At 35.3% G+C, this 16092-nt stretch overlaps 1 protein-coding gene across 3 annotated transcripts; it reads right to left on the bottom strand.

The window, feature by feature from the left end:
• Positions 1 to 5887: 5887 nt before the first annotated feature.
• Positions 5888 to 10410, bottom strand: LOC149555012 (oligopeptide transporter 7-like). 3 transcript variants are annotated; one of them, XM_089829042.1, is made up of 7 exons: positions 10286 to 10410; positions 9486 to 9991; positions 8605 to 8702; positions 7670 to 8239; positions 7317 to 7572; positions 6821 to 7003; positions 5888 to 6713 (listed from the first exon to the last, which is right to left on the bottom strand). In XM_089829042.1, the coding sequence occupies exons 1-7, from the start codon at positions 10293 to 10295 to the stop codon at positions 6096 to 6098; spliced, it is 2241 nt and encodes a 746-aa protein (XP_089685168.1). In that variant the 5' UTR covers positions 10296 to 10410; the 3' UTR covers positions 5888 to 6095. The 3 variants fall into 3 exon arrangements, with proteins under 3 accessions (XP_089685168.1, XP_089685167.1, XP_089685169.1); XM_089829041.1 differs by having other exon boundaries at positions 10102 to 10386; XM_089829043.1 differs by lacking the exons at positions 9486 to 9991; positions 10286 to 10410 and adding an exon at positions 8817 to 9467.
• Positions 10411 to 16092: the final 5682 nt, after the last annotated feature.

Below are 16092 nucleotides of genomic sequence, written 5' to 3'. Positions count from 1 at the left end.
TTCTTTTGGATCATCTAGAACGAAACTCAATCCAACCATTTTTCTCTAAATCTCTAGCAGGGAAAAGATTCAAGGACTAGAAAAAAAGTTAATGCATATTAAGTTGTTTTAGGATTGGAAGAGAGTTGTTTGGCCGATTAAGAGACTTGTTCATGAGAGAAGATGGCATGGCAAGGTTGAGGTGGAAGAGTTTGGTTTTTTTGATCAGTTTGTGGAGCCTAATATAGAATCTACAGAGCAATTACAGATTGTTCCTAAGGATTTTCCTAACCTTGTTGATGTTGGGATAGAGGTTGGTTTTCATGATTAGTTGGCTGAGCCTGACATGGAAATTGTAGAGCACTTGGTTGTGAATGATCTAGTTGCTGTTGGTGGTGAGTTGTGCATTGCAAAGCATCTTGTTATGAGCAATGAGGTTGCTAGTGTTGTAAGTTTGGCATGTGTTGATGGAGATCTACATATTGCTACTGATGTGGAGTTTTTTGATGCTAATGTGATGTATTTTGCTACTAATGTGGATTCACTAAGTGTTGATGTGGATGAGGGTTTGCTAATGAAGCATTATGTTCAGTTTGTTCTTAGGAGTAAGCATGTTAATTGGGTGGTTGAGATTCTAGTGTTTGACAGAATGATGCAAATGTGGTCATCTGATGTGCAGATTGCTTTTCTTGTCCCTATTGGAGTGGAAGCCTTTGGTGAAGATGAAGTTGGTTTCTAATCTTTCTTTGGGCATCAAAGTGTGGGACACACTTTTCTATCTACTTGGGGAGTCTGATGTAGGAGCATCTTGGCTTTTCTTGCAATCCTGCATGTTTGGAGGGATTTTGATTAAGTATTGAGGAGCATCGAACTTGGATTTTGGTGGAGATATGTTTTCATGGTTAGGGTGTTGGAGACACATTGGAGAACCTTTCCTCATGATTTCATAGAGATTGGATGGACTGAGTTGAAGTTTGAGCTATTTGAACCTTACTACTGAAACTACATTTTTTTGGTTTCTGGGTGCCTATTGTAGAGCATGTAACTAATTATCCTTAATGAATGAGAAGTTGTGCACTTCAAGGATTGAAGAGGGCCTAGATTATTTCCTTTTATCAAGTGCACAAGCTCTAACTCTTTATAAGTTGGGAGATATAGCAATTCTCCTACAGTATCAATTTCTGGCAGACTGTGCGATAGTTTTCTATACCTGAATACTACCTATGGTTTGAAGCACGAGTTCTAATTTCATTTAAGAGTTTGTAGAGGACCTAGAATACTACCTATGGTTTGAAGCATGAGTTCTAATTTCATTGGAGCTAGGAGATATCGCGATTTTAGTTGGATATCAATTTTTGGACACTTAATTGCTATTGTAGGCCGACTTGTGGCTTAGATTAGTATAATTAGGGGTCTTGGGGAGTCTTTTAGTCATTAGGGAGTTGGGGATAGAAGGAAGGATAGATGTGAATTTGAAGAGCTAGAGTTGCGGCTTAGGAACTAGAGGATCTCTTGGTGGACCTGCAAATACAAGTGTGGATTCTTCTTGGTCTTCTTATCCAGTTGTGTATCTGAACTAGTTGAGATTGGTTGTAACTTGGATCTTGTAGAACTAATTTTGTAATTTGATGTTTGTATTTGGCCCTAACCTGGAAGGCCTTACAACCGGGCATACTGCATGTAATCAGTTATATATCTATGAATCAAGAATTGTAACTCGGTATCAAATCTTGCATTATTATTGCTTGTTGTTGTGTTTTCGTTGTGTGGTTGTATAGCTAGGGGCTATGAAATCTCCTTTGGGGACTCTCCTGCCTTGCACTACATCATTATGGAAGAACCTCTTACACTTAGAATTGAGAAATAGAAAGTCTTGAGCACCGGATTAACTTTCCTCCACTCCTCCTAAATCGACTTGCTCCTCTATTCCAAACAAAATCACTCATAAAATACATAAGTTTTTGAGAGACAACTATTTGTACATTTATCATTTGAATTCAAAAAGTGGCATCATTACTGTCTCACCAGAAACAACACACATTTTAGAAATGAGCTTTGGACAAAAAGCATGGTTAATGAGTATTTTATAATAGAAAAGATAAGTTGTACAAGAGAAGCTCTTGACTTATATGCATTTAATTATTATCTTTGAACTACCTTCCTTTTAGCTTATGCAAAGGGTCTTATTTTAATACTTTACAAGAAATAAAAATTAATAGTATATTATGGTGTAGGAATGACATGTTTAACAAATGCATATGTTTGATAGGCAAGACTATCAATGGATATAAAAGAGTGATAAAGAGAGAGAGGGGTAAGGGTTATATAAAGATGGTAGAGAGATATAAAGATGAAGATGAAGATAGGAAGTGATATATAAAGAGAGATAGAGAGGGAGGGTTATATGGACAAAGAAAGATGGATAGATTGTGTGTGTGTGTGTGTGTGTGTGTGTGTGTGTGTGTCTGTGTGTGTGTGTCTGTGTGTGTGTGGTGTGTGTGTGTGTGTGTGTGTGTGTGTGAGAGAGAGAGAGAGAGAGAGAGAGAGAAGTATGAAGAGCAAAAAAAGTGAGATAGAGGCAGAGAGAGAGTGTAGACGAAAGATATAAACATATAAAGAAGAGAGAATGAGAGAAGTAGAGAATGATATAGAGAGAGAGATAGAAAGGGGGAGATATGTAGGGATATAAAAGTATAGAGATAGAGATAGAGATAGAGATAAGGAGAGAGATGTGGGAAGAAATATGTAGATGAGATATTTAAAAGTATACTAAGGGGGTGATGGAAAAAGTTGATTGATAAAGAAAGAAGATGTATCTAGATATGGAGGGGGGAGAAGAAGATAGAGATAGAGATGAATATATAGTGTGAAGATGAGAGCAAAATATATAAAGAGATAAAGATATAGATTAAAAGATAAAGATAGAAAGAGATCTAGGGAGATATAAAGGGTGGCATAGAGAAGAAGAGAAAAACAGAAAGAGATATAGATGGTAAGATATATTGATAAAGAGATAAGGAAATACAAAGAGGATGATAAGAAGAGACATGCAAAAGAATAAATACTCAAATGATCTTCCATGTACTTCTACGACATACCTATTGCACACTAAGGTGTGATTGCTAGTTTTAACTCTTTTCATATAAAGTTAAACAAGTCCTATCAAAGCTTGGGAGGAATTTTAAGCAACTTTGTTATATATGTCCTTTTGTGAAAAGGTCAAACTTCTCATGTGAAATTCTATTTCTCTCAATTTCCAACAACCTTACCCATTTTTACAAATTTGCCTACCTACTTCTTTTTCTCATCCACCTTGATTTTTTTAACCTTTTCTCATTGTTGGAGTGGTAATTTGATTTTAGCAATTCTTAACTTGTGAAGAAAAAAAATAAAAGTAGACTTTTTGTTTTGTAGAATTTGGTTCACTCTATAAAATTTCTTTATAAGATTAATTAGAATAATTTTAATAATGTTTTCGTTTATCTATGTGTAATTAGTCTAGACAATAGAATAAATATTTGAACTATTTTATTTTTAAACTAACTTTCAATTATTAATTCCTTTTTCCTATTAGATAATTGTAATTTTCCCTTGTTTATTATTATATATATATATATAAAAGGAAGACTCAAGACTCTTTCCCGAAGGACTCTGGCTCCGAAACGAGGGGACTCTTTATCTGGTCTCTGATGCTTTCTCAAACCCTAAACTTTACAGATGTTGATAGCTCATGTCAGATCTAAGGCTCTAATAAACAATGGTTTTGCAACTGATGAAAACAGTGTGAATGGATTGTAGAGTACCATCTGTGGATTGGGCTATGTGCAGGCGGATAAGTGGCCGTCAGGAAGATGGAAATCGACCTCATGTTTTAGTTTAACTAGCAATTATATCAAAATCGCGCGATTGGAGATGGTGATGGCAGCGAACACAACATAACCCATGACAGGTAAAGGGTAAGTGATTAACACAATCAGGTCGTGTGTAGAAGCTTTTCACAGCAGCAAACGAATCAAAATTACGCAATTAGGGTTTAGGCTGACGAAGTGACATTATCCGCGGGACACGGTGACATAAAGATACAGATTGCGCGATCTAGGGTTTCATGATGACAACAGTATGTTAATTGCGCGACAGAGAAATCACATGGAATCGCCAATTTCTCCTCGTCAGTAGTCCGTGTAGAGAAAAAATGGTGCCATTTGCCTATGTATTTGCTTGACATCGACTTCTCAGTCAATAAAAAGGTTTTAGTGGTGGTTCCGGCAGCATAAGCTTTTATCTTTTTGTGCATATTTCTGTGACCATCCAGCTGATATACTTCTTTTCAGGCTCTGAGCAAATAATCATGGTTTCAAAATGTCTAACGTACGATTTGTCTGAATTTTTTTGATCGTATGAAAACTCTTGAAGTTTCTTTGCTTTTGCCAAAACCTCTGACTGCAGCAATCGAATCATCAGGACTAATCGAAAAGATTTAGTAGCGCTAACAGATGCGTCAACATCAAACTCTGCCAGTTCTTTGAGAGAATAAACAAAGAATATTTATGGAATTTATCATTTACACTAAATTGTAATTTCATTACTGACATTATTTACCTATTTATGCCGGGGCTTTATATCTAAACTATTTTTAAAATCAGAAGTCTTTTCTGATGTATGCCTTCGAATAACAAAATAAATAGCAATTGAACAATAAAGGAACAACTAAGCTCAAAGGCAGTAGCTCGTCTGGTTGAGAGCGGAGGCTTAAGGCTGTGGGGTTACCTCATAGTCTCGGGTTCAAACCTCTCTCTAGATTAGATTGGTGGGACCATTGTACAAGCTCACTGCCCCACCCGCAGAGGATTAGTCTTGCTTCAGCTCGGCTCTTCTAAACGCTGGGCCGGGCCGCGGGATACCTCTGCGTTAGCAACTAAATTGTATTTCGCTACACCGGGCTGGGCCATGGGGATACGTCTACGTTAGCGAACACCATAAAAAATAAATAAATAAATAAAAATTGACAGAACACAGAATATGCTGTTGAATTGAGCGTGAGTTGGCATCTGTACCTTTGCCTGAAAGTTCTCTATATTTGTATGTTTTGGTAATACTATGTGATATATAATGCAATTCTCTGCCTTGTGCTCTGAATATGATTAATTTCCTTTGTCTACCAGATATTGCAGTTCATTTCAGATTTTACGCTCAAAAATACTCAAAAATACAGATTGCCCATATTTCCAGCCAGACTTCTGCTGAATCCAAAATTAAAGGCATTTAAGGGTATTAAATTTTATTCCCGTTTCAGGGGTATTAAATTTTATTCCCGTTTCAGGTTTCTGTTCAACATTAGTTTTAGATTTCAGGAGTTATATTGCAATTGCATTTTTGCAATTGACTTTACAGCTGTGACATTAGTGCTATAAATTATATAATTTCAACTGGAATTTTTTTTTCAAAATATTATAGTTTTAGAAAGAAAGAGAGAAATTATATTGATGAGAGTAGATAATCAATATGGGAAGAACAAAAAAAAATAGGTATAAAAATATATCATGAATGAATAAAAGAAATTATATTAATGTTTGCTGATGATCAAAAGGGGAAGAACACAAGAAAATAGATCACTCATCTGTTTCCTTATTTGACTAACGAGGTAATTATATGATTATATCCCGAGGATATAAGGCAGAGACTCACTCAATTAGAGCTCTTATTTTTCATTTCCTTAAGAATCCTTACGCAACGCGTTAATATTTTCCTTGAGACTCCTTAAGCTACGTGTTAATATTGATTTCTGGTGTACATTAAAAACATATCTACAGAATACACTCTACAAGGAAGAAGATTGTTGGTTAAATAAAATTATACAGTGAAGAAGGCTAAGCTAGATTACATGAAAGAATAGGAATTAAACCAAAAAGACTACAAGAAAGGAAAAAGTAAATAAAATACATAACAGAAATTGCTTACAAAAGTTCTAGAGAGCTTTCTAATGAGCAAATTAGATAAAGCCTGTAAGACAATTACATTTGGAATTTCAAGAATTGTAAAAGCTATTCAAAACTTTTGAAGTAACCGATTGATTTCACTTTTTCCTTTCCAAAAACCAAATTTTCCTTCAATTTTGCCTAAGAAAAGATTGGACAATCATCAACTGATACGTTCTTCGCGGTTGGGCAGGAAGCTAATGGGCAACCATCTAAATGCGTTCCCCACCACTCCAAAGATACATTCTCCAGGCCCAAACAAACATAGAGAAGTACACCCATGAATGCCAAACCTGCATCCAGTCCAGCTGAGAGCACGTAGTTATGTCTCTGCCACCATTGTCTGTGATATCTGTATATCACAAAGCTGAAAATAAATCCCATAATCAACCAGCTAGTGAAATTTACTGCAGTAGCAGGAGGCATGAGTGATGTTGCTCCAATAAGTACTGGCATATTTATATTCTTTATCCATGTTTTCTCGGGCCACAACTTCTGTAATAGCCATGCCAAGATTGGGGCTATGGCTCCTACTAAAAAAGACCAGTTAACAGCACCATATTGACCAAGCCTTCCGAAAATTCGCCCTGGACCAATCAGTCCCCAAACCACAGATGCATCATATATCACTTGGTCCACTGGACAAACCCATGGACTGTTATCTGGTAATACTGCTGTGTTGCACAGATTGGGAATGTTATCAATCATCCACCACGCTGTTACCATGTATACCAGTGCAGCAACACTTGTCCCTACCATCTGCATAAATATGTACGGTGAGAGAAATGTCAAGGAGTATCCTCGATCATTACAACGAAAGTAATTAACTGAATCATAGAAATGGCATGGGATGCTGAGAGCTTTACTTGTGCCATGAACATGGAACGTGGAGGGATCTTCATGTAGTGACCAAGTTTGAAGTCTTGGAGAAAAGTTAGGGCTTGGCTGATGCTGATATCACTCAAAATCTTGAAACAGATATTGGCCACTGGTCTGCCTGGGGAGATGTAACCAAAAATGTATTCAGAAATGACATTCAAGCCCAGGCTCTGCATTGGTTCCAGAGGACAAAGAGTAGGAGAAAGTTAGATGAAATCTTTTCTAGCATTTTGATGGGTCATGAAATGTGATCCCAAATTTTGATGTGTGAGCATTTTGAGGATGGATCATAGAAGGTGATCCAAAATTTTGACGCTTCAACATTTTGATGATAAATCATGGAATGTGTTCTGAATTTTTTTATTAAAATTTTCACACAATTAAACTATCAACCTCATGAACTGTGGAAATATTAAAGTACATTTATGCAAGAATTCGCAGCATGATTACTGTCCTCTTTTCCAAAATGGATGTCTTTGATACCTTATCCGTAGTAGCTTTTATAATGCCAATTGGCAGAGTAAAGAATATGGCAAGGCAACATGAAAGGAGCACTCCCCACCACCGCAATTGAAGCTGATCCTTAAACCATTCACAGACTGTAATGGTGACTGCTAAAGTCAAGACAAGAATTATGAAAAACCACCACTCTGGTACTGCTCTGTACTTTCTCATGAGCCTAGAGTGCACATCCATTTTCCTCTCTTTGAAGTTATCCATCCTGAGATTCCATATGTCTCTGCCATTACAAATCATGAATCATTAAGACTATCATTTCCAAATCTAAAACAACGATGTCGGAATTATATCAGAGGGAAGGGGACAGAAATTATTACTTTCCATGGAAGATGACTGCATGCATGACTGTAGCAGACAATGCTGCAAAGGCTATGCTATAGGAAAAAACAAAAAATGTGCTCAGATGTAACTGGCCATAATTCTCATAGGCCTGCTCGTCTAAATGAAGATTGGAATCAACTATGGCAGAAATGTTGTAAATTTGTCCTGTGGATGTGAATAGATCCTTGGAAAACATGGGGAAGACTCTAGCATCATAAACACCGAACCAATAGGTCAATGGTGTAATTACATACATTATGAGCACAAAGCCAACGGCCACATTGGCTACAGCAAACCAGGGTGTGGCCAGTGGACTTCCCAGATATGAACAGATAGTTGACCAGTCTAGCCCAACAGCACCCAGACCTAGCCCATGAAGACCTGAACCAACTTGCTGTGCAATAACAGATCGAGGAAACATCCAGCACAGCCATGAAAATGATGTCAGCAGCGGAAAAAGATAACCAGGAAGCAGGTAATAACAAAAGCTGCATGTTAGAGCTATTAGAAAGAATTGGATGCGCGTTAAACCTCCTTTTTGTCTCTCCTCCTTTTCATGAAGTGTTCTGCAGCAAAATCATTGTTTCGAAACACGCTCAGTCCTTGGCATAAGAAGTTAACTATATTGAATGGCGGTAAGAAAGCAAAAAGGGATGAAAACAGAGAAGGAAATAAGAAACTTTTTTTCATGAGCTGCCAGTAAAGAAATTGAATGCACTGCACGATTTGTAATATAAATGCTATAATCTATATCCTACAAAAGGAGCGAGGAGAGCGATTTAAAAGATATTCTTGGTTAGAAACAGTCACAAGTAGAGATAGCTACAGAAACTTCTTCACAGAAAATGATCATAAATGCAGCCAAACTTAAGGCTAATCATCTTCATGGAAGCCCACTGACTATGGCTCTTAACATAGTAAAATAGTTTGCCTGAATAAGGAGACTTGGACCAGATTTGCAGGCCACCACATTGCAGATGGTTCTACTAAATGCCTTCGAAATATGCCAGCCCATCCAAATCCCAATATCTGTAAAAGAAGATAACAATTTAGGGGATAATTTGCACAAGGCATTTATACATCTTTCCTAAATAATACACGGCAAAGTACATAATTTGCTAATTCAAGCCAGGTTCTCATCACCTAGCAATTGCAGTTCAAACAGCAAAACAGAAAAATTCTCTGGCAGGCGAATTTGAGAATGAGAGGCATCTGATATTTATCCTCCTTCATGAGACGAAATGAGGCACAAATATTAACGAGGCACAAGAATGTTTGTTTTCTTTTATACGAAGAAGACATTAACAATGAAAGGCGTCTGATACTGCAAAGGAAGCAGCGTTTAATAAGATATAAAAATAATCACGTAAAAAGATTGAGATTGAAGCATCTCATATTACATTGTACTACGCAGGGGCAAAGAGGCTGAAACACTCAATCTGTCGCAGATATTTGAGTAGTTTTACATGGCTCAGTGAATCTTAGTTAAGCTACTAACAACGTTTGTGGTCCCATAAATCCTACATCCCATTAGATTCTATAACTTGGTTTGTATTTGAGAATAGCACATGAGCCATAAATAAATCTAACCGTATTAACCATTTGAGCTAATTTCTACATCCTATGTTATACAACTTTTGAGTAGTTTTGTATTGCTCAGTAAAGCTTAAGCTATTAACAACATTTGTGACACCAGAGATCATCCATTCCGTTCTATTAGAAATCCTGGATTTAATTTGAGAACAGCACGAATCCATAGCAATTAGCTCCTTGAGCCATTGAGCATGGGACAAAATTGTAAATTGCACTTACCTGTGACATGAGAACTATCAACAGGCCTACAAATAGATCCAGATTCCTTTTGTAGAAGATCTTTATGATATTGACAATATGGATTGCACTAACAGGGCTCGCTCCAGCACCAGTGAAAATTGTAATAAGAACATGCTCTTTGACATTGAAAGGTCCCGGATTCAAGCAAAACTTCCATTTAGTACCAGGGACCTTAAACCTAGTTTTGGGCAGGGTAGCAGCCATGAAACGCCCTAGTGGGAGCACAGCAATCTGTGCAGACACTGCCGTGATGGTAAGAGGTTCTATTCTGTATGAGAAAAACTGATTGAGGAAAGAGACACTGATACATGAAAGCAATCCCAACACCCACATCCTGAAAGTGAGCACTGGGAGAGATGGATCATCAACTGTGGGGACTGTAAGAGCTACTTGCTCAATTGGGGACACATCTTCCTTATTATCTGATTCAGTTTCGGTATTCCCCTCACTGTTGCCCCCTGAATTTTTCGTATCATTTTCAAGAACTGCAATATAACAGAAAAACAATTAATCTCGTTGGTAGGGAAAAAAGGACAGAAACATAGCTCTAAATTCTCCTTTTTTTTCTTTGATTCCAAACAAATCAATGTTTTACGTGGTGTTAGAGACGATGAGACACGGGAGTCCTCCATAATTTCTGAACCAGAATGAACCTTCTATGTGTGATTTTCAATAGAGCATAGTTAGGTTTATATGTGTGATTAATGATCTGTTTACTGGAATGTTTTTGCAATCTTAAAAGTTCTGATGCTTTCCAGTAAAGGAACAGACCCCACTACCTTCCCACATGCGAAGCTTGCAAAACGGTCCAAGACCAGTTTTAAACCAGTGCGAATCCACTGTGCAGACACTTCAATTATTGTAGTACTCCAAAACGTTGAAACTGTGTTAATATTAATTAATTGTGTCGCTTACATCTTGTCTTTATTTTTTTATTTTTATAAGAACAGTGGGAAACCACTAGAGAACAAGAGCTCTGGTTGAGCTAGAGTCCTTGTCTTCTGTCTAAAATTAAAAATAGATATATTGAATATTATGTATGAACAAGTGAATATAACTAATATAAATCAAATGAAAAATATTTTATTAAATTTTACTAAACAGAAAAAGTTAACTACAATGAAATTACAAGTATTGTTTTATTTTTTAGAAAAGTAATTATGTTATTAGGGAAATTTATCTATATTCCAAATTTAAATTTTATGAAATTTTGAGATGAAGATAAAAATTAATTTGACATTTGTGCCTAACTATATTTTTGAAATTTCTTATGATTTGTTTCCATATCCTAGATCATCATGTATAAATATATGAATATCACTGAAATTTTATTTTTATAAATTGAATGAAATGAATATGATTGAATATAAAGATATTGTAATGAATCTTATTAAATTTATGTTTGCACAATATTTTAATATAGTTTTTTATTATAAACATAAGGAAATGATGTATTAATAAATGACCCATATTTAATAATAAAAATCATGAAATGGATTTTTTACTAAGTTTTAAAAAATAAACAAACTAAATGTTAAATGGAAATTAGCCACTTGGATTTTTTTATGTAAATATTTAAATCTTTTGTGAAGATTGTTAATGTTGATCGTTGAAATGTTAAAAATAATAACTTCAAAACAATTATAAAGTAGGAATGGTGTATGAAATTAAATATAATTCAACTTTTGAAAAGATAATTGATTGTTGATAAGTTTGAAAAATGATTGAAACTCAAATGATATTAGTATTTAATAAAAAATCTTAGAGTTTTGAATCTATATATACCTTGATACATTTACCTGAACAAAGCAATTTGTTTTATCCAACATACATACTCATAATTGTTCCCAATGTTTACTTTTTAAATTTTAGTTAAGATAAAATTAAGGGAAACAAGTTAGAAAACTTAGGACATTTCCTAATTTTGTTTGGTGCTTATGTGGCACTCTAAAATAGTTTGTGTTTCTGTGTCCATTATGTAGAAGAAAGCTCTAGATGTGCTTCCTTTAGAGGGCATTCACTCAAGTGGATAAGATGTCTGAACAATTTCATACTTTTTTTAATTTTTTGGTGTCTGATATCTCTTTTTTTGTCATTAAAAAAGAATGAGACCATTTTGGTTAAAATTTGTTCATTCATACTTTGTGAGTACCCAACGGTATAGGTATGGCTACAACAATGATTCCTATTAATAATTATCTAAATACTTATTGAAAGTTGACATAGGATTTCCTTGTTTGAATGAATACAATTTGCGGGCCAAAAAACTCGCATATTCCAATATACAAATTAGAATTTGTCTACAGTAGACTTGTTGTTTTGTAATTTATATTTAGTTTGGGCGAATGCAATTTGTCGAGTCTTGACCCCTTTTGGTGGACAAAAGTAGAAAAATTATTCATTAGACTCTATAATTTGGATTGAATTAGAGTTTTCAAAGTGCATAAAATAAAATGGCAAAGGCAATGAAATTATTTTGTGTGATGCTCATAATTGCAATGACTTTGGTAATATTAGTAGGTATGGCAGGAATGGCATTAAAAGTAGCTCAACTTGAATATTACTACATTGATGATTTTGATTGTAATGATTTTGGTTTTGATTTTGATAAATGTGAGCCTCCCTCAAGGTATTTAGACAAACTTTATAGGATACGACATCGTAGCATCTTGGGGTGCCACTACCAACTCCCATCTGGAAATATTGACCTTCACCTTCTCCATCCACAGTCTGGTGGCATTCACTTATTTTCTTGGCCATCCTAAGGGCGCAACAAGCAAACGACTATGAGCTAAAGATTTTTGCATACATAAAATAGGAGAGATTGATAGAATTATTTTTTGTGACTACTATGGGTAGAGATGGTGTGTAAAAGTAGAGATTGGTGATGTTTGTTGATAAATTGATATATAATTGAGAGCATTCCTGTGATGGAAGTAATATTAGAGACACTTTCTAGGGTGAGAAATTCTGCACGGCAAGGGATAGGTAGAATAAAGGCTTAAGTAGAAACATGTGAGCGCTCATTGTCTCATGAAGCTTCTGGAATTGACAAGCAATGAAGCAGCTAGGAAGCTTCTAGAATTGATAGTCCTTATCAGTTGATGGGTTTCAAAACTCAATTTGTAATTAGGTTTGTTTTGGATATAGAGGAAACATGGGAGCAATGGGAAAACTATGCCAATCTTGCCAATCTTTTCAACTTGAATTCTGTCTCTATTTGCACATAAGGTTTCAACATTTTTATTGCCAACACTGATACATGATCCAAGGAATCCATGTGAGGGGTCCTGTAAGACTTCTATAGGCATAGAGGCTAGAATATGCTTGTGTATGGAAATTCCAATGTCAAAGTCTATAGATGTAATTTGAGAGTTTATGGAGGTAATAGGTTTTTTGCAAATGTAATCTTAAGGGCACTAACAAAAACTCAATGACATGGATAGACAAATTTTTTTGACATTGACCATAAACGGGAAAACTTTTTTGCCATAACTTTAGCTCCCCAATGTGAAAATTAACACTATTGCAATCACTAATTATTAATCTCCTATAGTAAATGATTATTAAACTGCTAGAAATAAATTCCCAGCCAATATTGAAAAAAAACACAATTGCAACTTCACCAATAAAATACATAAATAAATTCATAACACAAAGAACACAATATTTTTGGACAATTGTCCCTGGAAAAACCCTAAGGGAAAACTAGTTCTACAGATGGAAAATATATTAACTTAAGCAAATCAAGAGATACAAAATTCCTTGCCTCTCACTGGCAGAATTCAGGCAACCTCCTAATTTCTCTTGTTGATATTCTCCACTACTATCCCCAACACTATTATTGTGCCCTTGCTAACACTACACGACTTTTTGTTATCAGTGTAAACTCATTTGCTAATGCTACAAATGTTTCTACAACTCTTGTTGTTCTCTATTCTATTATGTTCTCCAAATGCCTCCCTTGACCCCCCTTTATACTACTTAACCAAGAGGTTTCTAATTGCTTCTTGATCAAGACAACTCAACCAAGAAGTTTCTAGTTGCTTCTCGATTAAAACAACCTAACCAATAGGTTACTAGTGGCTTCTACAAGGAGTCAATTAATTAACAAATATATAGCATAAATCTAACAGTTATTTGCTAGTTAATCACATATGGATTAACAGTTGTCCAAGCTACCTAAAATTAACACTTCCTCTTAGTGAGGAAGTTGTTTTGCATGACACCCAACTTATCTCTGAAGAAGATGAATTTTGCCTTCCCCAATGCCTTTGTTAGAATGTTGCTACCTGCTCCTCTATAGGTATGTACTATGGCTGAACAACCCCCCATTGTACACAATCTCTAATGAAGTGATATCTAATGTCTATATGTTTAGACCTATCATGAAATACTGGATTCTCAAACAACTTGATGCAACTCTGATTGTCACAGTGTATTACAGTAGTCTCAACCTTCTAACCAAACAAGGCTACTAACATTCTGAAGCCATATGGCTTCACATGTCGCCATTCTAGCTACTATGTATTCTGCTTCTGCTAAACTTAGAGCCATAGATTTTTGCTTCCTATTGAACCAAGATATAACTCCTAATCCCAAACTGAAACAACACCCTGAAGTGCTCCTTTTATCTATTGTACTTCCTACTCAATCTACATTAGTATAGCCCATCAACCTGATACCTTCACCTTGAACATATAATACTCTCTTCAAGTAAATTATTTTCAAAAGATATCATAGAAGAGTTTTATTTTTTGAAACCTTAGTTAAAATGGCATCATCAAACAAAATGTTAAAGGATAGAAAAGAAAATATTGTGAGGAATGACCAATGTCCTCCACCAAACTTTAGGGGTAGTATAATTGCTGAGAAGGTTGAAGATGTTATTGGTGCCCTGTCATCAATTCCACCCAAAGTTTTAACTATTCAAGATGTAAGGTCTTACTACCTATGAAAAGTAGGAGAGATTGGAGATTTTGAAATTAGGGCAACTTATGAGAAGCTATGTAACAATAAAGTCCTGAAAGATGAGAAAAAAATAGTTATTGAGAAAGAGCTTACCCATGCCCTAGGGTTCCCTAAGGTTTTCAAGGTAGAATGGATAAAGATCCTACTCAATTGCATCCATGACATGAAGATATGGTTACAAGGTAGACCAATCAAGATCAACAAGGTCATAATACGTCGAGTAATTGGTCACCCTACCTTGGATCGACCCAAAAGCATAAGGAGTACAACAAAGAGTGAAATTGAAAAGCTAACCAAAGAAAAGTGGAATGGTAGAGGAATGTCAATTGATGGGATAGAAGATCATGTAATTGAGTTCACAGTTTGTGTGATTGTACACAAGTTCTACCAATCCAGATGACTAAACATCATGTCATGCATTGCAAGGAATTTGGGATATAATATTGTTAAGAAGGATCATACTTATGACTTTTTTGAGCTACAACTGCAACAACTATCAAAGAACTTGGAGGCAATCAAGAAAGCAAAGAATACATCATGTATGTTTGGATCTTTGCTAGTTTGTATATTTTTCTATGCATAAAATTTATTTCCTACAATTGGAATAGTATCATGGGATAGGAATCAAACTTTTTTTGAGTAGATAAATAATTTAACTGGTAGCTTGGGAGAAAATTTTGAAGCCATAGTGGATAACTATTTTGAGGAGTTCAAAAATAAAACAAGAAATAAATAGAGAATACCTAAGTTGGACATTGATAAGTATTATGATGAGGTATGTTTTGTAATGGACATAGATTTTGTGCATGCCCCAACAATAATACCAATAATTTCATGGTTAAGGCTTATGCCTTATGAAGTTAATGTTGATGAGATTACAACAGTAGTGACTGCACTTTTGATTGAGGATGCTGATGCTAATGTAAAATTTTTTGGCATATATAAAACATTAATAGAAAAATTAAGTGTAGAATCTAGCATGCCTAAGGCTAAGAAGAAAATAAAGAGGAAAAGTCTTAAGGACAAGAAGAATGAAGAAGGGGAAGGATCAGGAAAACTTGTTGAGGTCATGGAAGGAAAAGGAAAAGAATTAGCTATTGTCAATCCCAAAGAAACAAAGAAAAGAAAGGTAATAATTGTTGATCCTAAGGTTAAAGCTGATCTTAGAAGAGATGTGAAGAAGGTTCTCACACCTCAGAAGCCAAAAGTGAAAATCATAACAAGATCAAAGATGACTCAGCCCCTAGCTATGAAGACCAAAGGAAATCCATCAAAGAAGAGACCAACAAGCTCACCATAGAAGAGTATAGAAGAGAGGCCGAGGAGAAAACTAATCATTGCAAAGGAGGAAGAAGATGATGAGGAGACTGAGTTTGATGAACCAAGAAAATTACAAATTGTGAAGAGACTCCTTCCAATGAATATAGATCAGGTATGTGAAAAGATTAGAGAATCAAGAAGTTTCATAAGATTCAAGGACATTAATTATGATTCTTTAAATAATGATGATCAAGTTAAGCTTGAAGAAGCTATGATTGACATGATTATTAAATTTAGACATATACCCTTGGAATGTTAAGATAAATTCCCAATGGTCTTGTACAAACAAATAGAT

Source organism: Cupressus sempervirens, chromosome 5 (genome assembly GCF_028749045.1).
Source record: "Cupressus sempervirens isolate cs-2001-9-10 chromosome 5, ASM2874904v1, whole genome shotgun sequence".
In the NCBI taxonomy this organism is placed as follows: domain Eukaryota; kingdom Viridiplantae; phylum Streptophyta; class Pinopsida; order Cupressales; family Cupressaceae; genus Cupressus; species Cupressus sempervirens.
The sequence above is the reverse complement of the archived record's forward strand: the minus strand, read 5'-3'. Positions and strand labels throughout refer to the sequence as shown.